General features: G+C 41.9%; 3 protein-coding genes across 5 annotated transcripts in view; all 3 read right to left on the reverse strand.

Moving 5' to 3' along the window:
- Window positions 1–403: 403 nt before the first annotated feature.
- Window positions 404–4,187, reverse strand: stra6l (STRA6-like). Its single transcript, XM_086211067.1, has 10 exons — window positions 3,961–4,187; window positions 3,754–3,826; window positions 2,615–2,715; window positions 2,370–2,500; window positions 2,167–2,287; window positions 1,981–2,026; window positions 1,739–1,864; window positions 1,451–1,524; window positions 848–956; window positions 404–766 (listed from the first exon to the last, which is right to left on the reverse strand). Exons 1-10 carry the CDS (start codon window positions 3,975–3,977, stop codon window positions 536–538), a joined length of 1,029 nt encoding a protein of 342 aa, XP_086067193.1. The 5' UTR covers window positions 3,978–4,187; the 3' UTR covers window positions 404–535.
- A 757-nt stretch (window positions 4,188–4,944) lies between these two features.
- On the reverse strand, window positions 4,945–6,983 carry spink4 (serine peptidase inhibitor, Kazal type 4). The gene is made up of 4 exons (XM_086211071.1): window positions 6,882–6,983; window positions 5,847–5,878; window positions 5,624–5,736; window positions 4,945–5,075 (listed from the first exon to the last, which is right to left on the reverse strand). The coding sequence occupies exons 1-4, from the start codon at window positions 6,931–6,933 to the stop codon at window positions 5,030–5,032; spliced, it is 243 nt and encodes an 80-aa protein (XP_086067197.1). The 5' UTR covers window positions 6,934–6,983; the 3' UTR covers window positions 4,945–5,029.
- A 1,726-nt stretch (window positions 6,984–8,709) lies between these two features.
- The window catches only part of LOC147257255 (phospholipid-transporting ATPase ABCA1-like), a 37,143-nt gene continuing 19,712 nt past the window's right edge, over window positions 8,710–26,140 (reverse strand). For 2 of the 3 annotated variants that reach the window (XM_086211068.1, XM_086211069.1), the window contains exons 9-49: window positions 25,248–25,491; window positions 24,892–25,031; window positions 24,688–24,804; window positions 22,556–22,750; window positions 20,787–20,995; window positions 20,501–20,677; window positions 20,193–20,415; window positions 19,829–20,050; window positions 19,421–19,625; window positions 19,136–19,249; window positions 18,868–19,042; window positions 18,634–18,765; window positions 18,377–18,516; window positions 18,129–18,266; window positions 17,754–17,983; window positions 17,438–17,510; window positions 17,111–17,313; window positions 16,929–16,980; window positions 16,657–16,770; window positions 16,226–16,374; window positions 15,952–16,076; window positions 15,532–15,630; window positions 15,166–15,355; window positions 14,950–15,044; window positions 14,789–14,821; window positions 14,583–14,688; window positions 14,186–14,260; window positions 13,588–13,757; window positions 13,301–13,478; window positions 13,042–13,157; window positions 12,796–12,940; window positions 12,542–12,665; window positions 12,296–12,425; window positions 11,948–12,131; window positions 11,627–11,733; window positions 11,173–11,314; window positions 10,865–10,999; window positions 10,658–10,761; window positions 10,467–10,559; window positions 9,984–10,227; window positions 8,710–9,891 (exon numbers count right to left, since the gene is read on the reverse strand). In XM_086211068.1, the coding sequence (XP_086067194.1) occupies window positions 9,748–9,891; window positions 9,984–10,227; window positions 10,467–10,559; window positions 10,658–10,761; window positions 10,865–10,999; window positions 11,173–11,314; window positions 11,627–11,733; window positions 11,948–12,131; window positions 12,296–12,425; window positions 12,542–12,665; window positions 12,796–12,940; window positions 13,042–13,157; window positions 13,301–13,478; window positions 13,588–13,757; window positions 14,186–14,260; window positions 14,583–14,688; window positions 14,789–14,821; window positions 14,950–15,044; window positions 15,166–15,355; window positions 15,532–15,630; window positions 15,952–16,076; window positions 16,226–16,374; window positions 16,657–16,770; window positions 16,929–16,980; window positions 17,111–17,313; window positions 17,438–17,510; window positions 17,754–17,983; window positions 18,129–18,266; window positions 18,377–18,516; window positions 18,634–18,765; window positions 18,868–19,042; window positions 19,136–19,249; window positions 19,421–19,625; window positions 19,829–20,050; window positions 20,193–20,415; window positions 20,501–20,677; window positions 20,787–20,995; window positions 22,556–22,750; window positions 24,688–24,804; window positions 24,892–25,031; window positions 25,248–25,491 (5,991 nt within the window). In that variant the 3' untranslated portion in view covers window positions 8,710–9,747. The remainder of the gene's footprint in view (window positions 9,892–9,983; window positions 10,228–10,466; window positions 10,560–10,657; window positions 10,762–10,864; window positions 11,000–11,172; window positions 11,315–11,626; window positions 11,734–11,947; window positions 12,132–12,295; window positions 12,426–12,541; window positions 12,666–12,795; window positions 12,941–13,041; window positions 13,158–13,300; window positions 13,479–13,587; window positions 13,758–14,185; window positions 14,261–14,582; window positions 14,689–14,788; window positions 14,822–14,949; window positions 15,045–15,165; window positions 15,356–15,531; window positions 15,631–15,951; window positions 16,077–16,225; window positions 16,375–16,656; window positions 16,771–16,928; window positions 16,981–17,110; window positions 17,314–17,437; window positions 17,511–17,753; window positions 17,984–18,128; window positions 18,267–18,376; window positions 18,517–18,633; window positions 18,766–18,867; window positions 19,043–19,135; window positions 19,250–19,420; window positions 19,626–19,828; window positions 20,051–20,192; window positions 20,416–20,500; window positions 20,678–20,786; window positions 20,996–22,555; window positions 22,751–24,687; window positions 24,805–24,891; window positions 25,032–25,247; window positions 25,492–26,140) is intronic. The other variant, XM_086211070.1, reaches the window with a different exon arrangement.

Genomic DNA, 26,140 nt, shown 5'->3' on the forward strand with positions numbered 1-26,140 from the left:
TAGAAATTTTCTGGTATCACAGTTCAGATCAATAGGTGTGTGTGTGTGTGTGTGTGTGTGTGTGTGTGTGTGTGTGTGTGTGTGTGTGTGTGTGTGTGTGTGTGTGTGTGTGTCACCTACCACACTGACGGCAGACCTCGGGTTATGAAACTTCTCTGGTAGAAATCCCTTCTCTCCTCTCCACAGTCTCCTCAAGTGTTTCCTGTGACGTCCACATGATGAATTCATGAGTTTTTTGTGAGATATTGAATTCAACTTTTAAATTTTACTTCATTCAATATGATTTTTTTTAGGTACCTGTAACACGCCAACACGTGGAAGGTGTAGGCAACAGAATTGAGACTAGCAAAGATGGTGGTAGCAAACCAAGTCTCTGGAATGAAAGAAACAATTAGTACTGATAACATAGCAGTGATTTTTAAAACATTACATTATAATATGACTAGTTCGTGTTTTATCAATTGGAAATGATTTAAACCACTACAGAAAGACAAATTTGGTGTAAATATTTCAGTAACTTTTCTGATGTTCTCAATCACACAGGATTAACATATGAGACTTCGGTTTGGGGGCTCCTAAATGTCCCCCTCATCATCTGGCAGAGCCACTCACTCCTGGCCACGTGGATGAACTCCTCCAGCTGTGGGATCATGGTCCCTAAAGCTTCTGTCTGATTACAGGATGTAACCAGATGTTTCAGGGTGTTCTTCCACCTGTCCACTTGGTCAAAAACGATACCACTGAGACTGTAGTCGGCCAGCGTCATCTACACGAACCGCAGACGAATTAAAACAGTTCAAATCTACTATTCCACACAAATAGTCATCTTCCAGCGATTTCTATTTACAGTATACAGGCCGATGAGGGATATAATGGCCGTGCCGATGATCCTGTTGGGGAACTTGAAGTGAGGATCCCACTCATACACTCTCCTCTGGAACCAGCTGAGGGGTTTGCTGCAACAGAAAAAGGTCTAAATCACATTTGAGTGTGAGTGAGTGTGTATGTGAGTCCATGACTGCGATGCCGTCCGTATTGCTGTAAATATAAGATGTTTTTGAGGTGTGACAGGCAACACCCAGCAGGAAGCCCGTTTAGAAGTGCAAAAGATTTGCAGTTAATCGAATAAACATGCAAAGAACTCATGCAAGTTTACATCCCGTTCGATGAAGGAAGAACTCTTAAAAGCAGCACTGGCAGTTAACCATCCTCTGTGTTTGAGAGGGCGTGGCTCATCATGACATCATTCAGCTTCTGTTTACGTCTTCTGAGTGACTGTCCTCTGTCCTTTGTTTGTGTAACGACTAATCAAGTGTTACACCTGTGCCCAAAATACCTGCCGCCATAAGCCTGACGCCTGCCTGCCCCACTCTCTGCCCAGTGTCTACATAAACCGCTCCACCTGCATTCTGTGCCTGCTACTGGGCCCAAGTTTGAGTGTGTATTCTACCTGTGTACAGGTGTTTTCCTCAAGAGTCTCTTAACATGTTGCACCTGGTGCAGCTCAATCAGATCCTCTGGGTCCTGCATGGTGGCAGAAGCAACACGTTAATCCTCAGATTCAATTCAAAACCATAAATTAGTCTTTTGTCAGGTTTAAACCCAGTCCCGGCCACTGTGCAGTTATTGTTGGCAACAAAATAGCAACAAGAAAAGAAAAAAAAAACCCTTTCATTGAAAAATCTTCTTACGTATGAAGCGTGTTAGTGCATGACTCTGAAGGTTTTCTATGGCTGACCTCCTGTTCCAGCTGCAGATGTATCCGAACATCTTTGATCAGCATGTAAATGAATCGTCCAAAGAGGAAAACCAGGGAGAGGATGCAGGGCCACTGAATGATTATCTTCTGGTGTTTTCCCAAAATCTGTTAAAAAAAACCAACAGACATTATATTCTTTTGTTTTATATTCAAACAGACTTTTTTTTCAGAAGGTATTTTGTCTTAGGTTTACTTTCATGGTGGGTTTAGTACTCACCTACCTTACCACCTGGGCAGGTGAACGTATCCCACACTGTGACTATGATCCTGCAACCAAACACGCAGAAATCTGTTCAATCTATGAATGTCTTAATAGTAAAGACTCAACTTTTAGAAGTGTTTTCTGTGACTTGACGTGCAGGAAACATTGTACTGAGGCAAGTGTGAAGGGATGAACGAATGTTTACCAGGCAAAAGAGTAGAGTATCCCCAGCACTGCCCCTGTCATTCTGAACGGTGTGGACAGGCAGGCAAAGAAGGGGAAATACACCAGGCCCACCTCCATGGCTCCAGCCAGGTAAACTACAGCTGAGGGGGGTAAAGCGGTCACTCAGGATGTTTTTGATCTGTATAAGGAGTCAACATTTGAACACAGCAATGGTTAAAGTACCTCTGGCCCAGGGTGGGACGGTGAAAAGAATGTAATTCTCAGAGAAAAGCAGCAAGACGCCGTAGGACACGGCTCCGAATGCAAACCCATAGGACCAGCGATTACTAAGGCTGCCTATCGTGTCCAGAGGCCTGATGCACAAAAATGACAGCAACAGTAAATCGCAGAGAGGTAGAAGTAGTAGAACATCTTTGAGTTGTGCTATCAAAATTGTTGCTATGATGTCTTTTCTGTTATTGACCTACACCACAATGGCAAAACGTCCCTGGAGGAAAGGCAGTTTATGGTCTATCGCCAGGGACTTTGTTCTTCTCTGGAGGAATGACAGCACCCCCGTAATCAGCACCTGGAATATGACGTACAGTAATGGCCTGTGCAACTTTGCAAACACACAACAGGTAAACAAGGGTCTCAAAGAAGTATTCATATACCTGTAAATTTTGTGTAGTAGGTAGTACTGCATACTACAGTAGTTGTTAGTTAGATTCAGTATTTCTGTGTCTAAGCTTAATACAAGTTTTTTGGTATTTTCCTCATGAACCTCTTGATGTGTAAGTGTATCTATCGGTTAGGAAATGGACCATATATGGAAGCCAGTTAGAATAAAGACACACACAGAACACCACTGGCATCTGCTGGCTATATTGTTGACTTTAAAGCTACTTTTTGAGAAATAGTCTTTACAGTCCTCCCCAGCGCCAGACAAGGATACTGTCCCCTCCTCTGTGTGTTGAGGAGGCAGCTGAGATGAGCAGAGATCAGCTGATCGCTAGTTACCTCAGCGCAATGAATGGTAGTGGATGGGAAGTGTTAGCGTACCTCCATCAAAAGTTATGGAATAAATCAGGTTTTGGGATCTTGCTTTGTCCAGAAGTAATCCTCCTGACCCTCTTTCAGAGTCAGTCGTGATTATTGCTCTTGCAGTTGCAACTGACATTTTGTTCGATTGGGCAAAGTTTCGAGGTGCTGCTTCAAATCACACCACCCAGTTCAGACTGAGCATTCGATTCTGAAATCCAAAAACTAAAAGCAATCAAACAAACAAACAAACAAAAAAAGAACCAAATATTGAAATTTGAAAATTTAATTTCATATTTAATGCTGCAGAAACTTAGTTATATTAATTTAAGCGAAAGCTCTTTTCCAGAAAAGTGGATTTGATGACTTTTGTCTGACCTGTGCTAACACATCCCTTTCACGACCATCCACTGTGTTAACAAGCAGTCGGTCGGTCTGTGCAGGTCTCAGCTCCCTACCTCACAGGGGAGGATACATTTCGTTTTGTCTTGCTCCCGTCAGGACTGTAAACAAGCATATTTCTCAAATTCCTCGTGCTCTGAAGCTCCTTGTTTCATATTTCAGGTTAAATGGAGGGAGAACTTACAGCTGGAAACAGTGACAGGTGCAGAAAGAGGTCAGTGGAGAGTCCACTGAGACAGTCCTGGACTGTGGGTTCCCTGCGGAGACAGTGACCTTATAACCACACTACTATGACGAAATATCTGAAGCTGAACAACATGAAACCACAAAAGAGACTGGAACTAAACTAAACTAAACTAACTGGAAAGGTAAATAGCGGTTGGGTACTCACACAGGTTCCACAATCATTCCTGAAGTCAGACTGGTGTGTGTCTACTGTAGGAATAAAGGAAGTGACTGTGAAGAGATTCTACTTCTCTGTTTCCTGGTTTCAACATCTGACCTTTGACCTCAGGATTCAGCTCTGTATCCGTCTGCCTTTTTTTTAATGTTCTCTCTCCCTGGAGTGTTGCTCGGTGCTTCTATACCATCTCCTAGTCGTTCTTCTTCTGCTTACTTGTTTGCTCACCCTGTCAGTTGGGCCTAATCAAAAAGACACACGTGGACACACCCCTGCGCGTTATTGACTGCTGTGTTACTCAGTTTTAGGACTGTAAACATTCCACCTTCCCTTTAGCGATAACCAGCCGATCATTCACCTCCTGCTAACAATGGAGGTCCTTCATCGATGGTCTTCCTTTTCTGTTCCTTTAACTGGAAAAGCGGCGCTCGCCGAACAAAACTAAGCCACCATAAAAGCTTGATTTGGCCTGCCAGATGAAAAATAAATACACAAATACTTTTTTATAATTTTTTTTTAAAGGAAATTACTCCTGAACGGCTGAAGTTAGGCTCCAATTTGTTTGTTATAATGCATTTGTCTTCTCCTGTTTCTGATTATTACCTGCACTTGACTAATGTGATACAAACGCCTTAAAATATACATTTTATTCTCAATGGGAAAATGTAGAATTAAGCTATCCAACTGTGTAAAAGTTTAGTAGTACTTAAAAAAGGGAACTGGAGATCTTACAGCAATTTTGCCTTTGGCCTGCTGTTAAGTTTCAGTTTCAGCTCTTCAAGAGGGAAAGTTTCGAAACCCCTGCTTCAGCATGTACAAGAAAAAAATACTGAAAGAAAAATTAAAAATGCATTCACTCTTTTTTCTCAAACGATTAGCATCCGTCACCCAAACATATCAATTTAGGACTTATGATAAAAAAGGGAGAATGGCCACTGCTGACTGACTTTATTGTTTATGATCATGAGTCAAACATCCAGGACAGTCGAGATTCTCTCGTTTTCAGTCTCGATTGATAATCAGATTAATCATCCCGGTGGCGCCTGGTCACATGGGACGCTCAGCAGCTCTCTTCCTTAGCAACCAAAATGTCCATCTTGGTAGACCTGCAAGAGAGAATCATGACAGGGTTGAGTTTTATTCTGGGTTTTACTGAGGTGAGATTTAATCATTAGCGGAAGAAGTTTCTGTCATTTTCTGTGTCTTGAATCAAGAAGTAAAGCCACAACACAGTTAGAGACGTCGTACTTTAAGGTGAACATTTGTTGCAGAAGAGTGACGATCGGGTTTTAATGAGTTTCATCTAGCAAGAGCAGGATTCAGTTTACTATGATACATGATGAAATTTAAAGAAAATTAAAGTTCCACTTGTTTTCCCAGTATTTTATCACTCCTAAAAACAACACACTCACTCATATTTTTTCCAGTGAATACCAGTGACCACAAGCTACTTAAAGCTAGTAAAAAAAACAACAACAACAACTCATTAAAACAGAGTTCAGTCACTTGTATCAGCTGCTGTTTTCAGCCAATCACAGTTCAGTATTGGGAGTGTAGTTTTCTCAATCTTTAACCACCAGGTGGCGACAGCGGCACTTCTTCCTTCTCCTGTTGTGTGAAAACCATGAGAGGAGGAGCAGCTGTGTGTACTCACTGTCTCCGGACACAGAGGGTACACTCGTTGGCATAAGTGTTACCATCACTGCCGCAGACAGGAGCGAGATTCAGAGGGCACGCCACGATCTCCGTTGTGTCAGGACAGGAAGGCTGCCAGAAAACAACAAGACCATCTGGTATCGCATTCCTTCTACCATTACCTAACCTTAAGTAAACCTTAATCACACAATTGAAACCACGACTGAAAAATGTGGTGTCACCTCTCTCAGCAGGCCCGACTTCTTCTCTGCATCTGTGAAAACCATAAATCAATAAATAATCGACTTTATTGCCACGTAAAGTCCAGGTGCAAATGCAGATGTTCTCACATACAACTTAACTGAGAGAATCTATCAAAGGCATGCGGAAAGTCTACACACACACACACACACACGCACACACACGAGAACATGAGCAGTATTAACGGTAATGCTCTTGGGATATTTTAACAAGGTTATTTGGATGTATAGTTGATCTATGACTGTTGAGTCACTCATTTGACATTTGCCTAAATGCATCTAATGTTGTGAAATACAAAAGTGCTGCAAAGCAGAATGTTTTTGTTTTTTTATCGCATGGAAGAAATCTGAAGTTGCTTCAGCTGGGTTTTATTTCCCTGCACAGTGGAAACATAGCAAGGCCGCTGAATTCGCCGTGACCAGAATATAAACATGTCAACAGGAAGCCAGATGGACTGAGCAGATTTGCATTGACACAACAAACAACCGTCCTCAAGTCAGCTGCATTAAACCACACGTCTGTGTGAGATTGCAATGGTAATGGTGACCGACTGCAGTCTGAGTGTGTGACGTTTCACAGGCTGATCAAAGAGATCTGCTCATTAATGTCTGTTAAAGAGATACACTTCGAATACAGAGCCAGTGGAGGAGAATAAAAGAAAGACATTTGCTTAATTCCAAATCTTCATTTGCAATGCTTTCGTGCTTTTTTTTTTTGGCTGTACTATTCTTCGTCAATGATAATTATATAAGAATTCTGGTGTAGCTATAAATTAGCTGGTGAGTGTAAATTTTTTGGAGGTGGACTATAGAATGTTAAATAACCACATCCAAAAGAGTGTCTAAAGCATTTTGTGGTAATATTTTATCAAGATCTGTTTTCAGCTTGGTAGATTTTTCCTCAGTGCCCCCCCCCCCCCCCATAGATAAATAAATAAATAGAAACCATGACTAAATCTGCAAATATAACACAAAATACCGTCATGTTCTTTCAGAGAGAACATTTGTGTTTGTTACCTGCGGCCACACAGACGAGCAGCAGCCCCAACAAAACGACCCTTCCAGTCATGATGGATGTCAGCGGATGAATGAGTCCCAGCCACAGAAAGCTGGCACGAGTCTGCGTTTACTGGCCATATAATAGTGTGCTGGTGTGGGAACACAGCAGGTGGACACAGACGCACAAACACATGCGCACTCTAGAAACTCACCAGTACACTTTATCACACCTAAATACAAACACACACACATACACAACACAAACTAGTTGTTGTTTGGTGTGTAGCTGCAAACATCCATTTGGCACATCCACAAGAGCTTGTTTGTTTTCTAGAATCAACCCTTATGAATAAAAGAACAGCTAAATGATATCTTTATTACATAGATAAGTTAACAAATACAAGAAAGAAGATCAAAGGGGTAGTATTTTTTTTTCAAAATGTATGAATTTTATTTATTAATGTTAAGTAAATATACACAATGAGTAACAGACTCCAACAGCTGTTAATACTTAAAAATGTAAACAAATAATATTGAGCACAAGAAGAGAAAGTCGCCACCTTATTACTGTCCTGCATTTCTCTGGTCATTATTTCACTCTTGTTTCTGTTAATCGCTTTTTCACTCCTTTCACAAATAACCCTTTATTCGGATGTCAGACATGTTTTACTGCTGTGGCGTAGCTTCGTTCCTGAATGTTCCAGGGCAGAGGCTCATTTTTAAATGTTTGTAATAAACAGCTACGCAGTATTCAGAGTGCTCACATTCAGCGGGGGGTGGGGGGTGGGTGGTAGGTGGGGTCGAGGCTCGGACCCTCATGTCAAGGTAGCCGAGGAAGCCTGAGGGCCCAAACCGAAACCCCTTCCAAAATGTAATATGACACTGAGCACCCACAACCACAGCCTGCCATCAGTTCAACCCTGTATCTTATGTTTCTGGACTATAAAGCACTAATCTCAGTGGTCCCTGGTTCTGTCCAGTCTACCTCCTTGAATATTTTCGCCCTGGCAGCTTCAGTATGGTAGCGTTAAAACACGTACAGACGGAAACATCAGAATTTGGCAACATTACTAGAAGATAGAACCACAATTTCACAGATGTGATTTCGAGCTGCTGACGAGGACAGAGTGGAAGTAACCTGATGGATCGAGAACAGAAATCAAAGCACAACTTCACCATCACCAAACAGTTGCCTCATCAAGATTATGCTGGTTGATTAAACGTACATATTCAGCTCCGTTTTGGCACAAGTACTGTTTGTTCACTCCACTGGTGAGTATTTTGAGTCAACATCACAAAACTGCTACTGTACATCATAGCATGTCAGTGCTGGCTCAGGTCCTCCATCTTGCCTCCCTCCATCTTTACATCACGTACAAGAGGAGAAGCCGCTCCATGTTGGGGGGGCATTTCCATCACACTGCTGGGACCATATTTTCCAACACATTTGCTTTTTTTTTTTTAAACAACAGAATTCTTGATCTTGACCACACATGTACAGGTGCGCTGGTAATCCAACAACAACGGAGCAGAGTGAAGTCCTCTCCAGGTCTTTGACTCGCTCATCTGGCGGCACGCTTCCCCACACACAGTCGTGCTGATAGTCCAGGTGTGCGGCCCGGCGGAAAGCATGCAATAAATATTTCTACAACACTTCCCAAAAAACACCAAATCCAAAATGTTCATCTTCAGCTTCACAAACTGGTAGTTGTGATCGTCTTGCCTCCATTCCAATAACATTTTGAAGACGGCAGGGCGAGAAAAAAAACGACTGCACGTCATGTACAGACATAAAAAAACACGTTTTTTTTTGTTTGTTTTTGACAATGAAAGGACACATTTTCTAAAAAAAAACAAACAGTCAAGGTTCATTCATCATTTCCACAAAAAATGAGCTTTTTGTGCTTTGATGAATGTTGGTCTTATACATTCCTTGGCAGCCTACATATTTTTGTTGTTTTCAATGGAGTGCTCAGATTTCTCTCTCCACCATGATACAGTATAGGCACTGTGCTGGACAATGTCAAGGACACCAAGAACAAATAAAACAAACAACTTAGTTATCTTACTTGTTATTCAAACACAGAAAAAGAACTTGGTTATGAGTGTCTTGTAGACATTATTTAAAAAAAAAAAAATCGAATTAGTCAAAGTTAAATGTTGCATGAGTCCTGACTGAAATTATAAAACAATTCTTGGTAACGAAGAGATAGAGAAAGGTTTGACCCTGAATAGAAAAGTAGCACGTCCATGAGCAGTTGGCAGTGAATGATCCAAAGGTTTTTGTTTTACGCTGTCGTGACATCACGATGCAGAGCAGTACATACACAATCTCACTGACTACTGCAAACTACTTTTAGGAATGGGGATTAAAAACTAGATATTTCCACCGATCGTATCTGATTACTCATCCGTTGAGTGAGTAGCAGAGCAGCAAACTCTCCAGTCAATCAGCATGAGAACATTGTAATCCTGCTGTTGCTTCAAGTGTGAGTCTTTTCTTTCTCTGTCTAGTGAAGGAGAAGCACCAGTCTCCAACCTTCATACATACATACATACATACACACACACACACACACACACACATATACTGTATATGTGTGTGTGTGCGTGTGGAATATTATATTTATATTTCTTGCATTGATTTGCATTGAGTTTCATTGTTTCAGTGTGTCACAATACCTGCAGTCTCTGCCTCTGCTTCCAAGAGGCTGTGCGCTGAAGTGCAGGTCCACTGAGAAATGATAACAATTAAAAAAGACTATAAAATAGAAATAAAAAAATGAACATAGTCTATCTCCCCTCAGATAAGTGGTCCATATTTTCTAGGGTGGGGGCAGTTTGGGTGAGGCAAAGCAACTCCCAGTGGTGGTATGTTGAAGAATCAGACACAGCTCTCTCTGGTCTTGTTGTCCATGAGGAAGGAGTTTAGCTGGGAAATGTCCACTACCACAGCATCTCGCTTGCTAAGATGGACGTCTTTCAAATGGTCTTCGTCACTTTGGTCCTTGGCGAAATTTACAAACACCTTGAAAGGGCAAAGAAGAGAAAAGGTGATGAGACTTCACTTCAATTCATTCAAATTCAGTTCAAGTTGGAGCCCTGGATAAACAGCCTTACTTGGTCTAGGGTGGTCTGAGACACGGAGTAGTCCTCTATGCTGAGCGCTTCCTTGTTCTTGGAGAGCAGCGAGAAAATGCGGGCGAGGGAGGTGAGGGAGGAGGGCAGCTGGTACTGCAGCATGTTGCGGTGTTTCTCCTTCAGTGTGCTGCCGGGTAGCTCCTGCTCTATGAACTCCATCACTGGCCGAAGGTCTGGGTCCGGCCCTGCCACCCGTAGGATGATGGTGTAGCCATCACCAAACCTAAAACAGAAGCCACAAAGATGCATAAGTAGTCTGTGGTTTAGTGGATAATCTTTTAATTGTTCAATAACTTTTTTGTGCCTTGTAAGACCTAACAGGCATTTGGAATGACAACATGAATATTAATGGTTACATTTTGTTAACTTAATTTGTGTTCGGTTCAACTCAAGCAGGCTATTTGAGGAGCTTTGTGTGTGTATGTGAACTCAGTAGTATTGTTTTTCCAGTGTGTGTGTTACCTGTTTTTGAGGTGTTGCACGCTACCCAGACAGCGGAACCTGCCGTTGACCATGATGGCCATCCTGGTGCAAAGTGCTTCACACTCCTCCATGCTGCATGACACAGGCATGTTTTGGTGAATACAACTATTATCAGGCAAATGATTAAAATATTAAAATTCTGTCCTCTACAAAACATGTGTTCATCTAACCTGTGGGAGGTCAGGACGACAGATCGTCCCTCTTTGATGATGCTAAGAATGGCGTTCCACAGGGCGCGACGGGCCTTCGGGTCCATGCCGGTTGTAGGTTCATCCTGTTGAAAGCAAACAACAGATATTCATGCGATGTTGATCCTCTTTCTTCAGTTCAAGGTCAACCTGCTGCCTGACTTTCATCAAACTAACGAGTGAACTCACCAGAAACACAACAGGCGGTCCTCCTATGAGTGCGATGGCGGTGGACAGCTTCCTCATGTTTCCTCCGCTGTAGCTGCCTGCTGCTTTGTCCACATATTTGACCAGACCAAGCTTTCGGATGCCCCACTCTGCCACCTAGTGGATGAAACCAAGTTTTCACTGTCAGACTACAACTTGCTAAAAGCAAACACAAATCCAGTTGCAGTCTATTACCTGTTGCAAAGATTCACACAAAAGGTCCAATAAAGAAAGTATGAGGGAATAAATTCGGCAAATATATTTGGTGCATGTGTGTGTTTGCTGCTGACCTCACACACTTCCTTCTCAGGCACTCCCCTCAGAATGGCATAAAACTCCAGGTGTTCTCTGCCAGTCAGCAGGTCGTTAATGGCATCAAACTGAGGACAGTAGCCCATGTTCTGATGCACCTCGTCTATTTCTGTGTTTACACTGGATGAGACAGAACAAGACAACAAGAATTTTAGAGAAAAAACAATTATCCAGTGAAACTAGCTTGTTTTAGTCATTCTCTTCAAGTCATCATCTTAACAGGGGTGGTCTACTTTATTCTTTCCCTTTAATACATCTAGTTGAGAAACCTTAAATCATCGAAGTCATTGATTTTATTATCATGGATCCCATAGATTTGTATTAGCCGGTGTGATTTTCACATTCATTCTACATTTACTCTCTCAGGCTAAAAAAACTAGAACAATGTAACAGAAATTCTTTGATGTATATTTCTGGTATGATGTGTCTTACCTCTTGCCTGCCAGGTAGGCCTCTCCACTGGTGACCACGGAGTCTCCTGTCAGCATTTTAAAGGTGCTGGTTTTGCCTGCTCCGTTGACCCCCAGTAAACCAAAGCACTTCAGGAACACATCAAGCAATAATACCATCAGAACAACATCTCTTTCTTTAGACAATATATTCTATTGAACCATAAACATCCACTGCACAGGTTTTAAATCCACCTGCTGCTGCTCATCCCCTCATAGAGCCAACGTCAGTATTAACTCAACACTGGCTTCCTCTGGTGTGTTATAGAATCAAGTGTTTCAGAGGCGTAAGATGTGTGTTTACCTCGCCAGGAGGAATCCCGACACACAGCCGATCCACTGCTGGTTTCTGTTTACGCTTGTAAATCTTAGTGAGCTGTCGAAGCTCCAGGATGTCTGACTGTCCCCCCCCTCCCAGGATTCTCTGTCGCTCTCGTGCCACATCTTCATCTTCTTCTCCAATAGGCTTCAGGTGACTGGTGGATGATCTGGAAGATAAGATTTAGAAGATTAAGATAGATTAAGATTTAATCCAAATTTCTAAACTATGAGGTCTTAATCAGGGCCTAGCTGATATATGTCTTTATCATACTTGGTGAGTCAAAAGAGAGCTGACTGACATGTTTCTAAAGTGAGGACAGGCTCCACCCACCTGGCCTTGAAGCAGAAATGGTACTGAATGAGGACAGTGATGCAGAAGAAGATGACCCCCTCAATGGCCATTGCAAACAGGTTCTTTCCTACCATGTCCCAGGCAAGAGGGGAACGGAACCGGTTTTCACCTGCAGAGACAAAAGCAGACAATCATGAGTGCCTTGTTATAATCAGCATCATTAATATATTCATGGTTGCTGTCAAAAGGAGTTTCACCAAAAAAAGGTCAGCCTGCTGTGCTTACCGAATCGCTCCAAAGCATCAGCCATCGCCTGATTCTTCACCATGTCAATCAGTCCTCTACCCAGACAGAAGTGAGGGAAGATGAGGAACACGTTCTTCAGAATGTCGTTGATACCACCGATCTCCTGAAAACAAAATTTAAGAATTTGCTTTCAATCGTGCTTCTTTGACTTAAAAAAAAATCATTCAACATTCCTTCAAAATAACAAATATGTTTTTGTGATGTAACAGAGTCTAAATGAATGAAGGATTTACATTGCTTCCAAACAGTTCCAGGACAAATGTGGAGACGCTGCCGTTTATTCCTATCAGGATGTTGACGCTGGTCAGAACCACATAGGCTGTACTGGGGATCTTGAAGAAGAAGGAGGCTGGGTACATCAGAGGAGTGATAGACCACCTGGAAAACACCAAGACAATATTACATGCAACGAAGTTCAGTAAACAAGTAAAACCGATGAAAGGAAGAGCTAGATTATAATGTTTGTCTGTCCAACTGACCCGTATAGCAACAGCAGCAAGGCCAGTACTGGCAGATTGGTGGAGGAGACGTAAGCATCTTGTTGGAAACATACAAAGATAATGATAACCAGAGTAGCTGGGACGATGTAGTTACACTGTAAGGGAGGAGGAGAAAGAGCAGAAAAATGGGACTTCAGTAAGTTTTTTTTTCATGCTGCAATTTTGTAATATTACAATTTTGTATATTTATGCTTTTCTCTTTATTTTTAATGAGAAAACCAGTGGAGGAAAGTCATACCATATCCCAGACAAAGTTGGCCAACCAGTAGAGGAAGGGCTGCACTCCGCTGATAAACTGCATGTGTTTGGCCTTGTTCACTCTCTCCTGGATGAGGAAAACCACAAAACTGGCAGGCACAAAGGACATAGCGAAGATCACGCAGATGGACACCAGCACATCGACTGATGTCGTCATTCTGAGGCAGGAGAGAGAGGAGGGAGAGAAAGGAAGCCAAGAAATTTATTAGAATTGATTTCCTTTAAGGAAGGTCACACAGATGTTCTCTTAACAGCTGTAATACTCACAATGCGACTTGTGACAGCTGCTCCTTGGTGAGGTTGAGTGGATGATTATAGGCAGTGATACCGAACTTTGAGGGGTCTTTGCCAGCTGGCAGACTTGCCCGCAGGATGCCGTTGTTCATCACGTTTAGGAAAGAACCGATGCTGTGCCAGCCCTTGTTGTTAAACCAGATCTGGAGATTAAGAGGCACATGTGAGAGTTCAGTTTTGTATAACCTCAGAGGGAAAACTATGCAGCATGGAATCAATGAAAGGCTCCCATTATATGATTTGCCCCCTGTTAGCTGCCCTTAGTTATTTTTTTTGGTTTTGTTATTGTATTGAGAAAAGAAAAACAAAACATAAAAAGCATCTCGATCATTCAGTTTAACCTTAACATCTTCATTCTGATGAACTTTGTGCATAGCATGTGGCATATAAATGATGAGACATCGCTGAGGCATCAATTATCACACTTTTATCAGCAGAGACAGTGACTTCTTTCTGTCTGTGTGGGTGAAACAGTTGCTTTGTTAAAGGAACTGATGAGTAAAGCTTGAGGGTGACCCACAGAGCCATGTGCTGCTGTGCCAGCAGTGTGAGCGCGTGAGCATGTGCTAACCTTGACATTATTCTTGGTGTCCATTCCTTGGATAAAAGTTGAGAGACTGCGGAAAAAACGATCTGCTGCAGTTCCCTAAAGGGTTGGTAAGGCGGATGGTGAAGGAGAAGGAGTAGGGAGGGGGGGAGAGAGAGAGAGAGATTAAGCAGGTCTCATTTGTTAGCCAGTAATGATATAGTCCTGACTTTAACAGGTTCAGTATCTGTTGAGAGTCATTTTTCATTTTCACTAATAATGTCTGTGAAAGAGATGTGAAAATTCCTTGATCGGCATAATTGAAACATTTATGACACTGTCTTCTGAGGAGCCATGAAGAGTAAAATAGAATTGTATCCCCAGCCTATAATAGACTGGTTAAGTGAAAAATGTATAAAATAATGATGCCTGAATTGCTTACTCTTTCTAGACGGAAGCGTCTGCGCAGCATAACAATTGCGTCATCTATTTCGTCTGTGTGGGACAAGAGCTGAGAAGTGCGGGCGCCCAGGGAGAATCCACCATATCTGTGTAGGAAATGATTATCTTAATACCAGCGATGGACACAGTGGATAAAGAAAGGCACCAGAATACTGAAGTCAAGTAGGATTGTGCGAGTTAATGTACCTGAACTCGTTGACCCAAATCTTGTTCTTCAAGCTGAGAGGAAGGAAAATAAAGTTTAATGATTATAACGTTCTCCATCGGTAAAAAAGTATATTGAAGAAAAATTTAACCAAAGGAACATCAGGGTGAGGCGAACAGAGGTAACAGTGTGACAGCCTCACCTCTTGCCAATGATCTGAGCGTAAGTTTTAACCAGGTAGTCTGACACGTTTCTGCTGGTCAAATTCTGAAGAGTGTCTTTGTCACTGATCTTCATCTGGACACACAAACGGACAAAACTGTTAATTCATTAAATTTTATTTGTTGACCTTTACCACTTGGCACTATTTGTGTGTAAGGAAGTCTATTAAGTTTGGTTTTTGCCAGGCATCACTAACCTGTGGAGGTGGAAGCCCCCCAGCACCAGCTGGACACTCTGGTAGCATCCTTTTGCGTCCTTCACAGCTGCACTCACACAGAGGAGAGGGATTCTCCATGGACCAATTACCATTGTTGAACATGTACTTCACACTTTCAGGCACTTGTGGGACCGACCACTCGTCCTCCATGGCTGCACAAGGAGTGTCTCTGGAGAATAAAATAATGATTTATAAAATGGTCAAACTGCACGTCTACCAAAGGTTAACTGGGGATAATATGCAATATCATTTTTGCAGTATCACCCAGTTTCTGACTGCCTGTAGATCTATTTTAGATCCATGTTTATTTCTTTCTCTCTTACAGTCATAGAGGGAAATACTTACGGTATGGGTTCTCCTTCCATGCATTGAGTTCCAAATCCTGGTTTTTCTGTCAAAGCTCCCATTAGCTTGTTGGTGTGAGGGTCCTCAGGTATGTCATTACTGTAAAGACACAGATAACCCATTACTTTACATATTGTCACCTTCCTACAATAACTGCCTAGGTCTTTTGCCAATTTTTTATTTTCATTTTTTTTGCTAAAACAACTCCTTATGATGCTTTGTCTCCGTTTTTTTGTTTCTTCTGAAAAACTTGGAAAAATGACTTCATTGATCATGATCATTTTGAGATAGCATTAAATAACCATCCTGACTGGAAATACATACACAAAATAGAGTTGCCTCCATGAAGTATGAATTAAAGACAAGCTGATACACAGATGAAAAGGGCAAAAATTCTTGTAAGAAGGAAGAATGTCTAACCTGAAGAAGGTAAACTGCTCTCCGTACATGCTGGGATGCAGAGCCAGGCTGGGGTACTTTCCAAAAGGAGGAACAATCAGGCTGAACACCAGGGCAATACATACAAAGACGGCTGGGAGAACAATCTGAAAGAAGTAACACAACTATGATTTATTAGAACTAAGACACATGGAAATGAGCCATTACTACTTCAAAATCCAGCCCAGCAGAGGCAAGGTAGCGGTTATCTCAATATTATATATAGTATCTGTATATGAAAAGAGCATCAGTATACCTGAGCAAAGAAGCCTTTCCTGGAACGGCGAGCATAGAGAAATCGTTTCCAGAGTAATGCCACAAACTGCTGTCTCTTCAGACTCCAGCCTTTGACCTGGTATGAACCTTTACCATCTGTTCCACTGAGCCAGTCCGTCTCACGCGATTCTGGAAACACACACCAGGAGACACATGAGCAAAAATGCAGCCGTCCTCAGTTTTCTACCAATACTGATTACTTGTTAGTTACACTTTTGACCTTAGTTTTACAGCGTCAGAATGACAGTCTTATTGCCCCAAAACTTGAGACTTAACATGATTCTTTTCTATCTTGTGTTTATGCTTTGGTAAAATACCTTTCTGTGAAAATGCGAAATAAAATAATTTTATGCATGATAACAACAAGATTGTTGCTGTCATTGCACTGCATTCCAGGTAGTGCAGTTCTACCTGGGTCACCTTCAGAGTCGTTGAAATCAAAGTCATCCTCAGTGAAGGGCTTCAAGCAGCTCTGGTGGTCTCCAAACGCATGGCGGCGACGAGTCCTTGTTGGAACAACTCCATCTGCAACCACAGTGGATGGAGTTGATTTAATCCAATTTAGTTTACTTCCTGTGGCTACAAATAATTCATAATTCTTCTAATTCAGTCTAATCAATAAAAGATGCTCAATAAGTTAATTAAATCTTAACTGTACAGGAAAAAAAAAAAACAGATCTCACCTGAAAGTTCCACAGAATCCACACCACTATCTTCAGCAACTTTCAAGAAAATCTGAATGAAAGATAAAATAAAATGGCAGAAGATTGAAATCAATAAATCAAACAGAAAACATATAAAACTGTCAAATCAAAATATATACAAGTCTACTATTAAGGGTTTAAGATCTTTTCCTCCATCTCACCTCCTCAAGGGTGGTATCAGATATTCCATAGCTTGATATTCCCAGATCGGTGAGTCGGTCATCAAGCTCATGGAAGAGCTCTACAAAAGCTCCGTCTTTGGCTGACTGGTAGGGCAAAACATACGTGAGTTCATGTCCCAGGTCCTCCACCAAGCGAGCCTCTGCGACGTGCTTGAAAATCACATTGGAGATTAGGGACACATCTGTCGGTATACATGAGAAGAGCAAGAGGGGGAAGTCGGTTAGAACATGAACGTGGTTGTACAGTACACATCTTGCAGAGGGAATTCTATGAGACAAGACAGTTGTAAGGTTGTCATATATTACCAATAGTGGTGGTTTCACTCTCTGGTTCACTGCCAAGACCTGCATCTGAACTGCTCTCAGAAACACTGTCCTCCTGAAATAGACAGGTTAGAGAAGTTCAACAATTACTTCAAGAAAAGTTGCAATAAGCAAATTATTTACTGATGAAGCACTGAATCTGTCAGAGGTGATTGCCCATCTGTGCCTTCCTGTTTTGGAGTCACACATGACAGAGTATGGTAATAAACCTCTTGCTCTTTGTACAAACATTGAAGGAGAAATGTTTTCATATCTGTTACAACACTAGAAGCAAGAGGATCATACATGTTCGCCCTACCTTTTCAGTTTTCTTGCTGTAAGAGACAGTGCTTGCAGAATTCCTGCAGGACTGAAGTGCTAAGTCATAGTCTCTCTTGACCAGGGTCAGGTAGTAGCCTGTCCCCAGTTGGGTCTTCAGGAAGAGTGAGGAGCCGACACAACACAGCTTGCCATGGGAAATGATGGCAATGCGGTCACCCAGGATGTCAGCCTCATCCATATGATGTGTGGACAGGATGATAGTGCGGCCTAACAGGAAGACACTCAGCTTAATTTGCTGTCATGTGACATTTTAGGGATAAAATCCCTTACAAATATAGAATGTCAAATTACTAATTTAACTATGAAATGCTGTAAAGTACCAGCAACTGTTGTATGATTAAGAACCTTCTACCTTGTCTGTATTTAAGAAGCAGGTCCCAGATTCCCCTGCGTGCATAGGGATCGACGCCAGCAGTAGGTTCATCCAAGATCACAACCTTGGATCCCCCCACAAAAGCCAGCGCCACAGACAGCTTCCTCTGCATCCCACCTGAGGACAAATGTCAGAAAAATTAATATCTATTCGTAAAATTCCTCTGAAAAATACCTTTCTATTGGAATAACTGAAAGGTATGAGAAATGAAGTTTCATCAAACTGACCGGACAGTGTGCTGGTGCGGGACTGTCGTTTGTGAGGTAATCCAACATCATTGACAATTTGCTCCATCTCAGCCTTCACCTTCTCCTCAGGCAATCCCTTCAGACGGGCGTAGAACCAGATGTGTTCCTCTACCGTCAGCCTGGATTTGCATCAAACAGCAACCAAACAATTGGTCAGGGGAATTCCCTCCAGACAGTACAGTTGATGCATGATCTTATTTTGTTGTTTTAATGATGGAAACACATCCAACACGTACATGCTGAAAAGTACATTGTGTTGCGGACAGACACCCAGATTCTGCCTGATGGTGCTGAGTTCTGTGCGAATGTCCTTGCCAAGGATGTATGCTGTACCGGAGGTGGGTGGGAACAACCCTGTCAGGATTGACCTACCAGAACAAGCACACAACAGTCAAGAGACAATAATTCAAAATAATGGATTTAATTCAATAGCCCAGCTCATATTAGATTTACTGTAGGTGTGATCTTACATCGTTGTGGTCTTGCCAGCTCCGTTGTGGCCAAGGAAGGAGGTGATCTGTCCTTCGTAGAATCTCAGGGAGAGTCCATCCACAGCCAGCTTGTTTCCATGGCTGTAGACCTTCACCAGATTCTCAATGTAAACACCTGGATCAATGTGGCTTGGCTCCTCCTCTATACAAACGGCTGTACAAAACATAAAATACCACATATTAGATAAAAAGGAAGGTGTCTGTCAACTTTCACATCAGTGAAAAGAAAGGCAAATATGATTTGTACCGTCAGCATTGCCTTTCTTGGACAAAGAAGATGAGATGTGGTTGTTCTCCTTCTCTCCGCACCAATATGTCTTCGTAAAAGGGAAATACCACGGCCTGGGGATCCCATACTGACCTGCAAGTCAAATAATTACATTGTTTTTCAATAATTTTCGGCTCATGACCTTTCAGTGGCTGGATAGGTGAGAGTTTGAGGTACTGAACAACTTAATTTTGTGTGTAAGATAACACAAATCAGTTGTCTGATTCTGGGTGCAGGTTTCTGTAAAACTACTCTCTGACTCACCAGGGAACACAGCTTCGATGTACCATGTCATTATCCCATAAAGCACTGCGTCAAACAGCATGAGACAGATGGATGTGGTCAGGTTGTAGCTGTCTTCCTCCAGAGGGCTGGCCAGCAAGTTGGACCACTGGATCCCCACTCCTTGTTCCTCAAAGAGGGCAAAGTACTCACAGCCAAACCCAAAAGCTACAGGAGACAGCAGACTCTGAAAGAAGAGCAGCTAGAGTTTAGTGCAAAGAAGAAAAAATAGCGCTTGATACAGGATGTTTGCAGATGTGTCAATTTGTTTGACCTTTTTACAATGCAACCTTTTGAGGATAGCTGAGAGATGCGATTTCATGACAAAGTTACATGAATTTGAACTCTAATCTGTTCAGAGGTATGTGCTATAAATTTCCATCTGCTCACCACAACAACTTTTGCTCCAAATCCCACGTAGTCTTGCCAGGCAACACACAGCACGTAAGGCAGGTAGAGAGTGAAGTAGATGATTCCACCACAAGCAGCTGCCAGGTTGGCTCGAGAGAACAAGGTGCTGATGAGGAAACACTGCATGATGGTTACAACGCCGAAAGATCCCAGGAATAGAAACACCACACCTGGGTCACTGTACGGCAGCAGGTTGCCAATCTGAGAAGAAGAAAAACAGAGAAAAAGCTGAAGAGATCCTGGTTGCACCAATATGATTTTTCTTGTTTTCCATAATGAAAACATTTTTAAGCCGTTAAGGATTATGCACATTTAAGTGTGCGAATCTCTAGCGAACACCAACCTTCAAAAGCATCACCAACAAGCCGGCGCTGATCAACAGAGGGATTAAACTACTGATGAACCAGCTTAGCCACAGGATGCCGTTGTTCAGTCCCATGATCCTCATGGTCTCCTTGAGCCGTGCCTCCTTCTCATACACCACACCCTTGATGATGATGGCCACAGAGTACATCCATGCTAAGGTCATGAACAGTGGCATCGATCGACTCATCACACGCAGGAAACTATTAATAAACATAGACAAATTAGTTAACCGCCCTTTGGGGTGACTGCGCAGGGATGTTTATATTTGTGTTATTCTTCATTTACATGTCATCGACGTAGCAGGGGTACGGCATCTGTTGAATGTAGATGCCTGTTTTCTCTTTGGTGCCAGTGACAGCCCTGATGATTCCTTGTTCAATCACATCCTGCAGGTAGGAAAACCCACCCCAGATGTATCGCAGGTCCTCAAAGGGGTCTGCTCTGGGGCCAGGGTCCCAGTAGCTATGAAGTAAAGAGAAAATAAATAAGCTCATTAGGACAGAAATCATTATCACCTGGACTGCATTGTCAAAAAATTATTAGTATTTTCTTGGCTGACGTAGCCTCTTACCCATCTTTGATCTTGTTCGTCCTCTCAACATTATCAATGTCCATGCGGATTTTGTAGTTGACATTGGGAGGCAGGTCATAGCTGCTGCCAGGGGCGATGTCGGGAAACACAATTCCAGCCCAGAACTTCTGGTTGTCAAGAAGACCCATGGACTTATTGACGAGTCGCTCCTCGTTAGCTACCGGTTCCATCTTGTCCAGGTTCACACACTGATAGGAAAATAGTGACAGGTTTTCATCAGTTTCGGACTAAAGACAAGATTATGGAAATGAGTCACACAGTTAAAGAAGAATCAGACAGGATTCCACAATTGGCTATTAGGTAAAAGAGTCCCACAATGAGGACTCCACAGCTTATACACAGTACAGGTTGTTCTGAAGAGGACATTCTTGATGGTGATGTAAATTGGTCTTATTACATCACCTGCTTATTGGAAGCTTTATACTGTATCAGCCTGCAACTCATTTCAGGTGACCCTTACCTGCTCATTATCAACTAAAAGCTCATTTCATAAAGGTTCTTCTCCAAACAATTGTACACCTTCCTCCTAAGTATTACTGGATCTGATATCAAATATGGACTCTTTACATTTGACTACACAATACACTGTGTGCCCACACCACAGTTGTTTTGACGTCTTACAGATTAGCCTTTCACACACACTTAGCTGATTTAAGCTGACTTGTACCTCCGCCGTACTCTGTGTGTGTGTGTGTGTGTGTGTGTGTGTGCATGTGTGTGAGAAACGCAACAGAGTTCAAAAGCAGGATGAAAATACAGCATGAGCAGTCCCAACACTGCAGACATGACATACTTCATGTTTGCCCTTTTCAAAGGAAGAAAACAAATGAATATGATCTCCTTAAAGGCTGACACACAGTCAGTAGGTCAGTAGGTTGCACACTGCACTGATAAAACATTGTCATAAAATTTCATGGGTTAGCGTGTGTCAAACACAGACTCCTAATTGATCTGAACTCAGGGTTTAAACCACCATGTTTGGTAAATGATTTCTATATTGCATTTGATGAGATTATTTACAGTGGTTTGTTGACAGGTCATGAGTTGAATTCACTTAAAATAGGAAAATCGTGAGCTCTTCATATGTGGAAATGAAAATGATTTATTAGTTAACGGTCACTGCATGGCTACCAGCCCTCACTCACCAATAAAAGAAAAGAACTGACATAGATACACAAGAAACAACAGCTCTCTTAAGAGAGAGCTTGCATAAAATTTTCTATGAATTTTAGTTGTGGATCCTGGATTTGCTCTTGCAAACTGATCAAACTGACAAAGACAGGGAACAGTGACGCAATCAGCAAGGCAATGATTTGATTTTGTAAGAGTATGAAGGGACAAGAACATTTGATTTCAAGGCTTTTAATAGCCAGGATGAGACTTAATGCAGTTTAAAGAGCAACAAAACAATGGAGGGTGACCTAAATAGACCATTACAAGTCCGGTGATTCTTTGAATCTTGACCTAAATGGAAGATATTGCGTAAGTCCTATTTTATAGGCATAACTTAATACCCACACAAACATGGCAGTATCTGCACTGGCTTTGAAAACAAGGATGGACATGCAGTAATTTAATGTCACAAAGGAACACTCAGCCATGGGAAAATATTGCAGACACTTGCTATGTTTTAAATATTTTTCCCAAAGACAAAAAAAAATCCACTACCATCAGTGTGAAGTTAAAATTTTTTAAATTGCACGTTTTTTTTTTTTTTAACTCCTTGTGTGTGCATCTCACTAACTAACCTCCATGAAGCGTGTGATGGTCTGGATGGCCTGGTCAGTTTCATTGAAGACTTCTCTCCAGGTGTAAGCTGATCCTGGCGGTCTTTGGTCTTCTGAGGTCTTGGAAAGGAAGTTTGACACATCTGACACACGCCACTCAATCCCACTGAGCTGGGTGTTGAAGAATGCAGCACTGGCATTATTCTGGAGCAGGGTCTGCAAAAAGGGAGGTTTATATTGTTTATTATAAAGAATGAGCCATGTTATTGCCATTCATTATAAAGAAAATTTTCAAGGTTGTGCTCTCCTTTTTGATTTCCTTGTGTTTTTCTGAGTCCCAGGTTTTCAAGTGTATGTGTTTGTGAGCATGTTACAATGTGGTGGGGCCTTCCAGTGTCCCTGGTTAAATAATTCTTAGTCTTCCTGGAAGTTAAAGTGAAATGAATGTTCAAGTCTGTGTCCCTGGCTGTGCCCTCTCTGTTGTGTTTGAAAATCCAGCTCTGTATTTGTCCTGCTGCGCTCTCTATATGAGACAGTTTCAAAACTTCAATAAGAATTGCACTTTCTATTGTTAAAACCTGTCTCGGTCCGAGCACTGCTTAAGGTGCAAAATAAAAACCCTACCACAAGCTCTATTATTACAATATTTACAATCCGTCTTATCCTTCTCCTCCATGAGCAGTAAAACGTATGTCAAAAAGCAGAGGAAAACTGTTGGATCATCTCTGTTAGCCTTTAGGCTTTCTTAGTTTTGCGACCTTTATCACTGCTGCACTCTGTGTGTTTGTAACTCTGTGAGGCTTGTGACCTATTTTCATGTCTTATTTTCAGAGATCTCTACTGCACGCTCTGCATATTCATTTCCTGTTTTGCAAAGTAAACTATGTCAGGACAGAGAGAAGCCAAAAGACCACACACATCTATCCATTAATTTTGATACGAAAAAGAGGAGTAAGAAGTGTTTTTATCAATCAGCTGAGCAGAGTTTTAAGATAAAGGTTTAAAATGATAAAATGGCAGAGTAGTTTCAAGTATTTCACACTAAAAGAAATAATACTTTGTTGTAAGTAGGAGATGTCTACCATAAGTGTTTAATATTGTACAATGTTAACAAAAAGCTTTCTAGTAGGACAGTTTTTAATATCTATTTTCATTGTTTAGTTTGTGATTCGTTTCTACATCAGCCTCCACCAGTTGGTGCCACAGGGGGGAGCTGGTGTATCAACAGTCAGGTGAAGTCCATTTATCAAATTGTTTTTTTTTTTGGGGGGGGGGGGGGGGGGATCACCACAAGACTTATCTCAGGATCAAGGGCTTGTTTAAAAAGATCAATTCAGGTCTCATAAAACACATTCAAACTGATGTTAGGTGACAATAGACCATCCTTTCACCACTAGGTAGAGCTGCTGGTCAAAGTTGAGTAGTGCTAAAAGAACCACATTGGTAGTCAGGAAGAACCATGTTACAGTAAGTGACATCTGAACTGGATGATCAGGGGTTGGTCTTTGTAGAATACTGTAACTTTACAACCGTTAATGTAGCCTGAAAAAGAGGATTAGGAAGCACATTATTTGCTCATCTCGATGGACAGCGAGAGGTTTGAATGCGACCGTGACTTGTTTTCTTTATGTATCCATGCAGATGCACATTACAAACTACAATTCCTCTTCCTTCATGTTTTGTTCTGCAGTAATAAACCAAGTTTTGTGGCTGCCAGAATCTTTTGCCCCTCAGCTGAATAACACGTCAGTATATTAGTCTTTGATGTTTTCCTCTTACGAGTACCATAAAAACCAGCGAGCGAGTGCAAAATTAGGTTTTTTGCTTCTGTCCTCCTTACCCAGAGTTTCAAGATCTTTCATCAGCATGGGAATACAGAGTACAAAGTCCATAAACAACTTTTGTGAAACTCATTTATTGATATCTGTCAACATATCCATCACAATATGAGCTCATGCTGGAATAGTCTGGGTGTTGATGTCAGCAGCAGCTTTAGAACCTACAAGTTACATCTGGTACTTAATTATATTTTCTCAAAGAAGATGCCCAGATTACAGTCTTTAAACTGCCAAGTAGGTGGGAAAAACCTCACTCTGTATGTGTGTGTGTGTGTGTGTGTGTGCGTGTGTGTATTCTCATTGCAGCCCACTCACCCTGACCATGTCCATTTCCTCGCTACTCTCCATGAAGTTCCAAACCTTGGGCCTCATCTCCTCCCACATCCCTCCAAGATCCCTCAACACACCCAGCTCCTGGAAGGTTTTATTCACCTACAACACATAAATGCAGGCATCAGTCTCACTTATCACCGGGATTATTATCCTTTGGGTTTTGGGTGTGAGAGGGGAGTATTCTACCTCGTGAATTATCCTCTGTGTCGCTGGAGTATCAGGTGTGTACAGGATCTTTCCCATCAGTAGAGGCTTCAGAGCTCTCCAGATCATCCTGGAAATGGGGCTTGACTCAAGGCTCCGCATCATGTTGTTACAATAGGGAGCTGAGAAAGTAATACAAAGCGCTTGCTTTTAACATTTTGAACCTTTGTTTTTTTTATTATTTTGAACATTTTTATTCATGCTCTTCTTGCGTGTCCCATTGGATGTGTCCCCAATTCCTATGTTTTTGTTGAATGACAATTAGTTAGAAACAATGACTGGAGAGGAAGAATAACCCTGATACGGTTCACACAGATCTGATCGTTTCGGGCACTTACTGGAAGAGTTGTCATACGTGGAGAGGGGCTCATTATCACTGTCGTTGCCATGGTTTCCAAACAAAGCTTTGTAGTTGTTGTCTTCATACCAATTGAGAGACTTGATTTTGAGGCCCCCTCCCTCAGGATGTCCGCAAACGATCCGTGATACCGCCTGGTACATCTGATTTGGAGAGCCTGTGGCGTTTGCAGTTAGATAGAGGATCTCCTTACGCATGTCCTTCCAACTGTTCATGCTGGCAAGCTGGTAGGAGAGACATGCAGAGATCTTGTTGAAGCCATGGCCAGCCAACAGACATATATCATTACAAGTACAAATATTTATAAGCTCGGGAATACAGAAACCTAACTCCTGAACCTGCAGACATCTGGACAAACAATCAAAACTGGTCAACCAGTCAAGGTTAAATAGAACTGCATCTGTTTCAGCCTCAAATTCCTCTAATTTGTATTTACTTTTTAAAAAAGGCAGTCAACTCAAGTCATCATCATCATAGACACATTGATAGTCTCATTCTGTTTTCTTTTCATCTTGTACTTCACAGTGATTTCTCATGCAAGCTTTATGAAGACTTGTCCTTCGACCATAAACAAAAATGTCTTAATTCAGTTTCCAGTAACAAACAATTCTCTCTGAATTGATCATGAGTTTGCTGAATCATATCATCACCACGTGTCATAACGTCCGCGTTAAAAATGGCACAGCATAAGCCTTTTCCTTTAGGAAGGTTCACGTGTCTTGCGTGTCACTGCAACATGGAAAAGTGAAAATGATATGTCTGCAGCTACATATGTCATGCTATCATCTGTCACAACAGAGGCAAGCTTGTAACGGTGGGTTCGAGCATGTGCAATGCAGTAGGTTTGAAGTCACTGAAGGTTATCATCACAGT

The sequence above is a fragment of the Aulostomus chinensis genome, chromosome 8 (genome assembly GCF_037954235.1).
Source record: "Aulostomus chinensis isolate RoL2024-O1b breed Wild chromosome 8, RoL_Achi_v1.0, whole genome shotgun sequence".
In the NCBI taxonomy this organism is placed as follows: domain Eukaryota; kingdom Metazoa; phylum Chordata; class Actinopteri; order Syngnathiformes; family Aulostomidae; genus Aulostomus; species Aulostomus chinensis.

Bases quoted from the DNA above. Each gene is read 5' to 3' on its own strand.
- stra6l (XM_086211067.1), bottom strand. The intron at 2,716-3,753 runs GTAAGTTCTCCC...GTCATATTCCAG, and splicing joins ACCTGTCACTGTTTCCAGCT to GTGCTGATTACGGGGGTGCT. The intron at 767-847 runs GTAAATAGAAAT...CGGTTCGTGTAG, and splicing joins CCCTCATCGGCCTGTATACT to ATGACGCTGGCCGACTACAG.
- spink4 (XM_086211071.1), bottom strand. From the start codon at position 6,933: ATGACTGGAAGGGTCGTTTTGTTGGGGCTGCTGCTCGTCTGTGTGGCC. The intron at 5,879-6,881 runs GTAACAAACACA...TGGTTTTCACAG, and splicing joins GCTCGTCTGTGTGGCCGCAG to ATGCAGAGAAGAAGTCGGGC. The intron at 5,737-5,846 runs GTGACACCACAT...GTTTTCTGGCAG, and splicing joins AGTCGGGCCTGCTGAGAGAG to CCTTCCTGTCCTGACACAAC.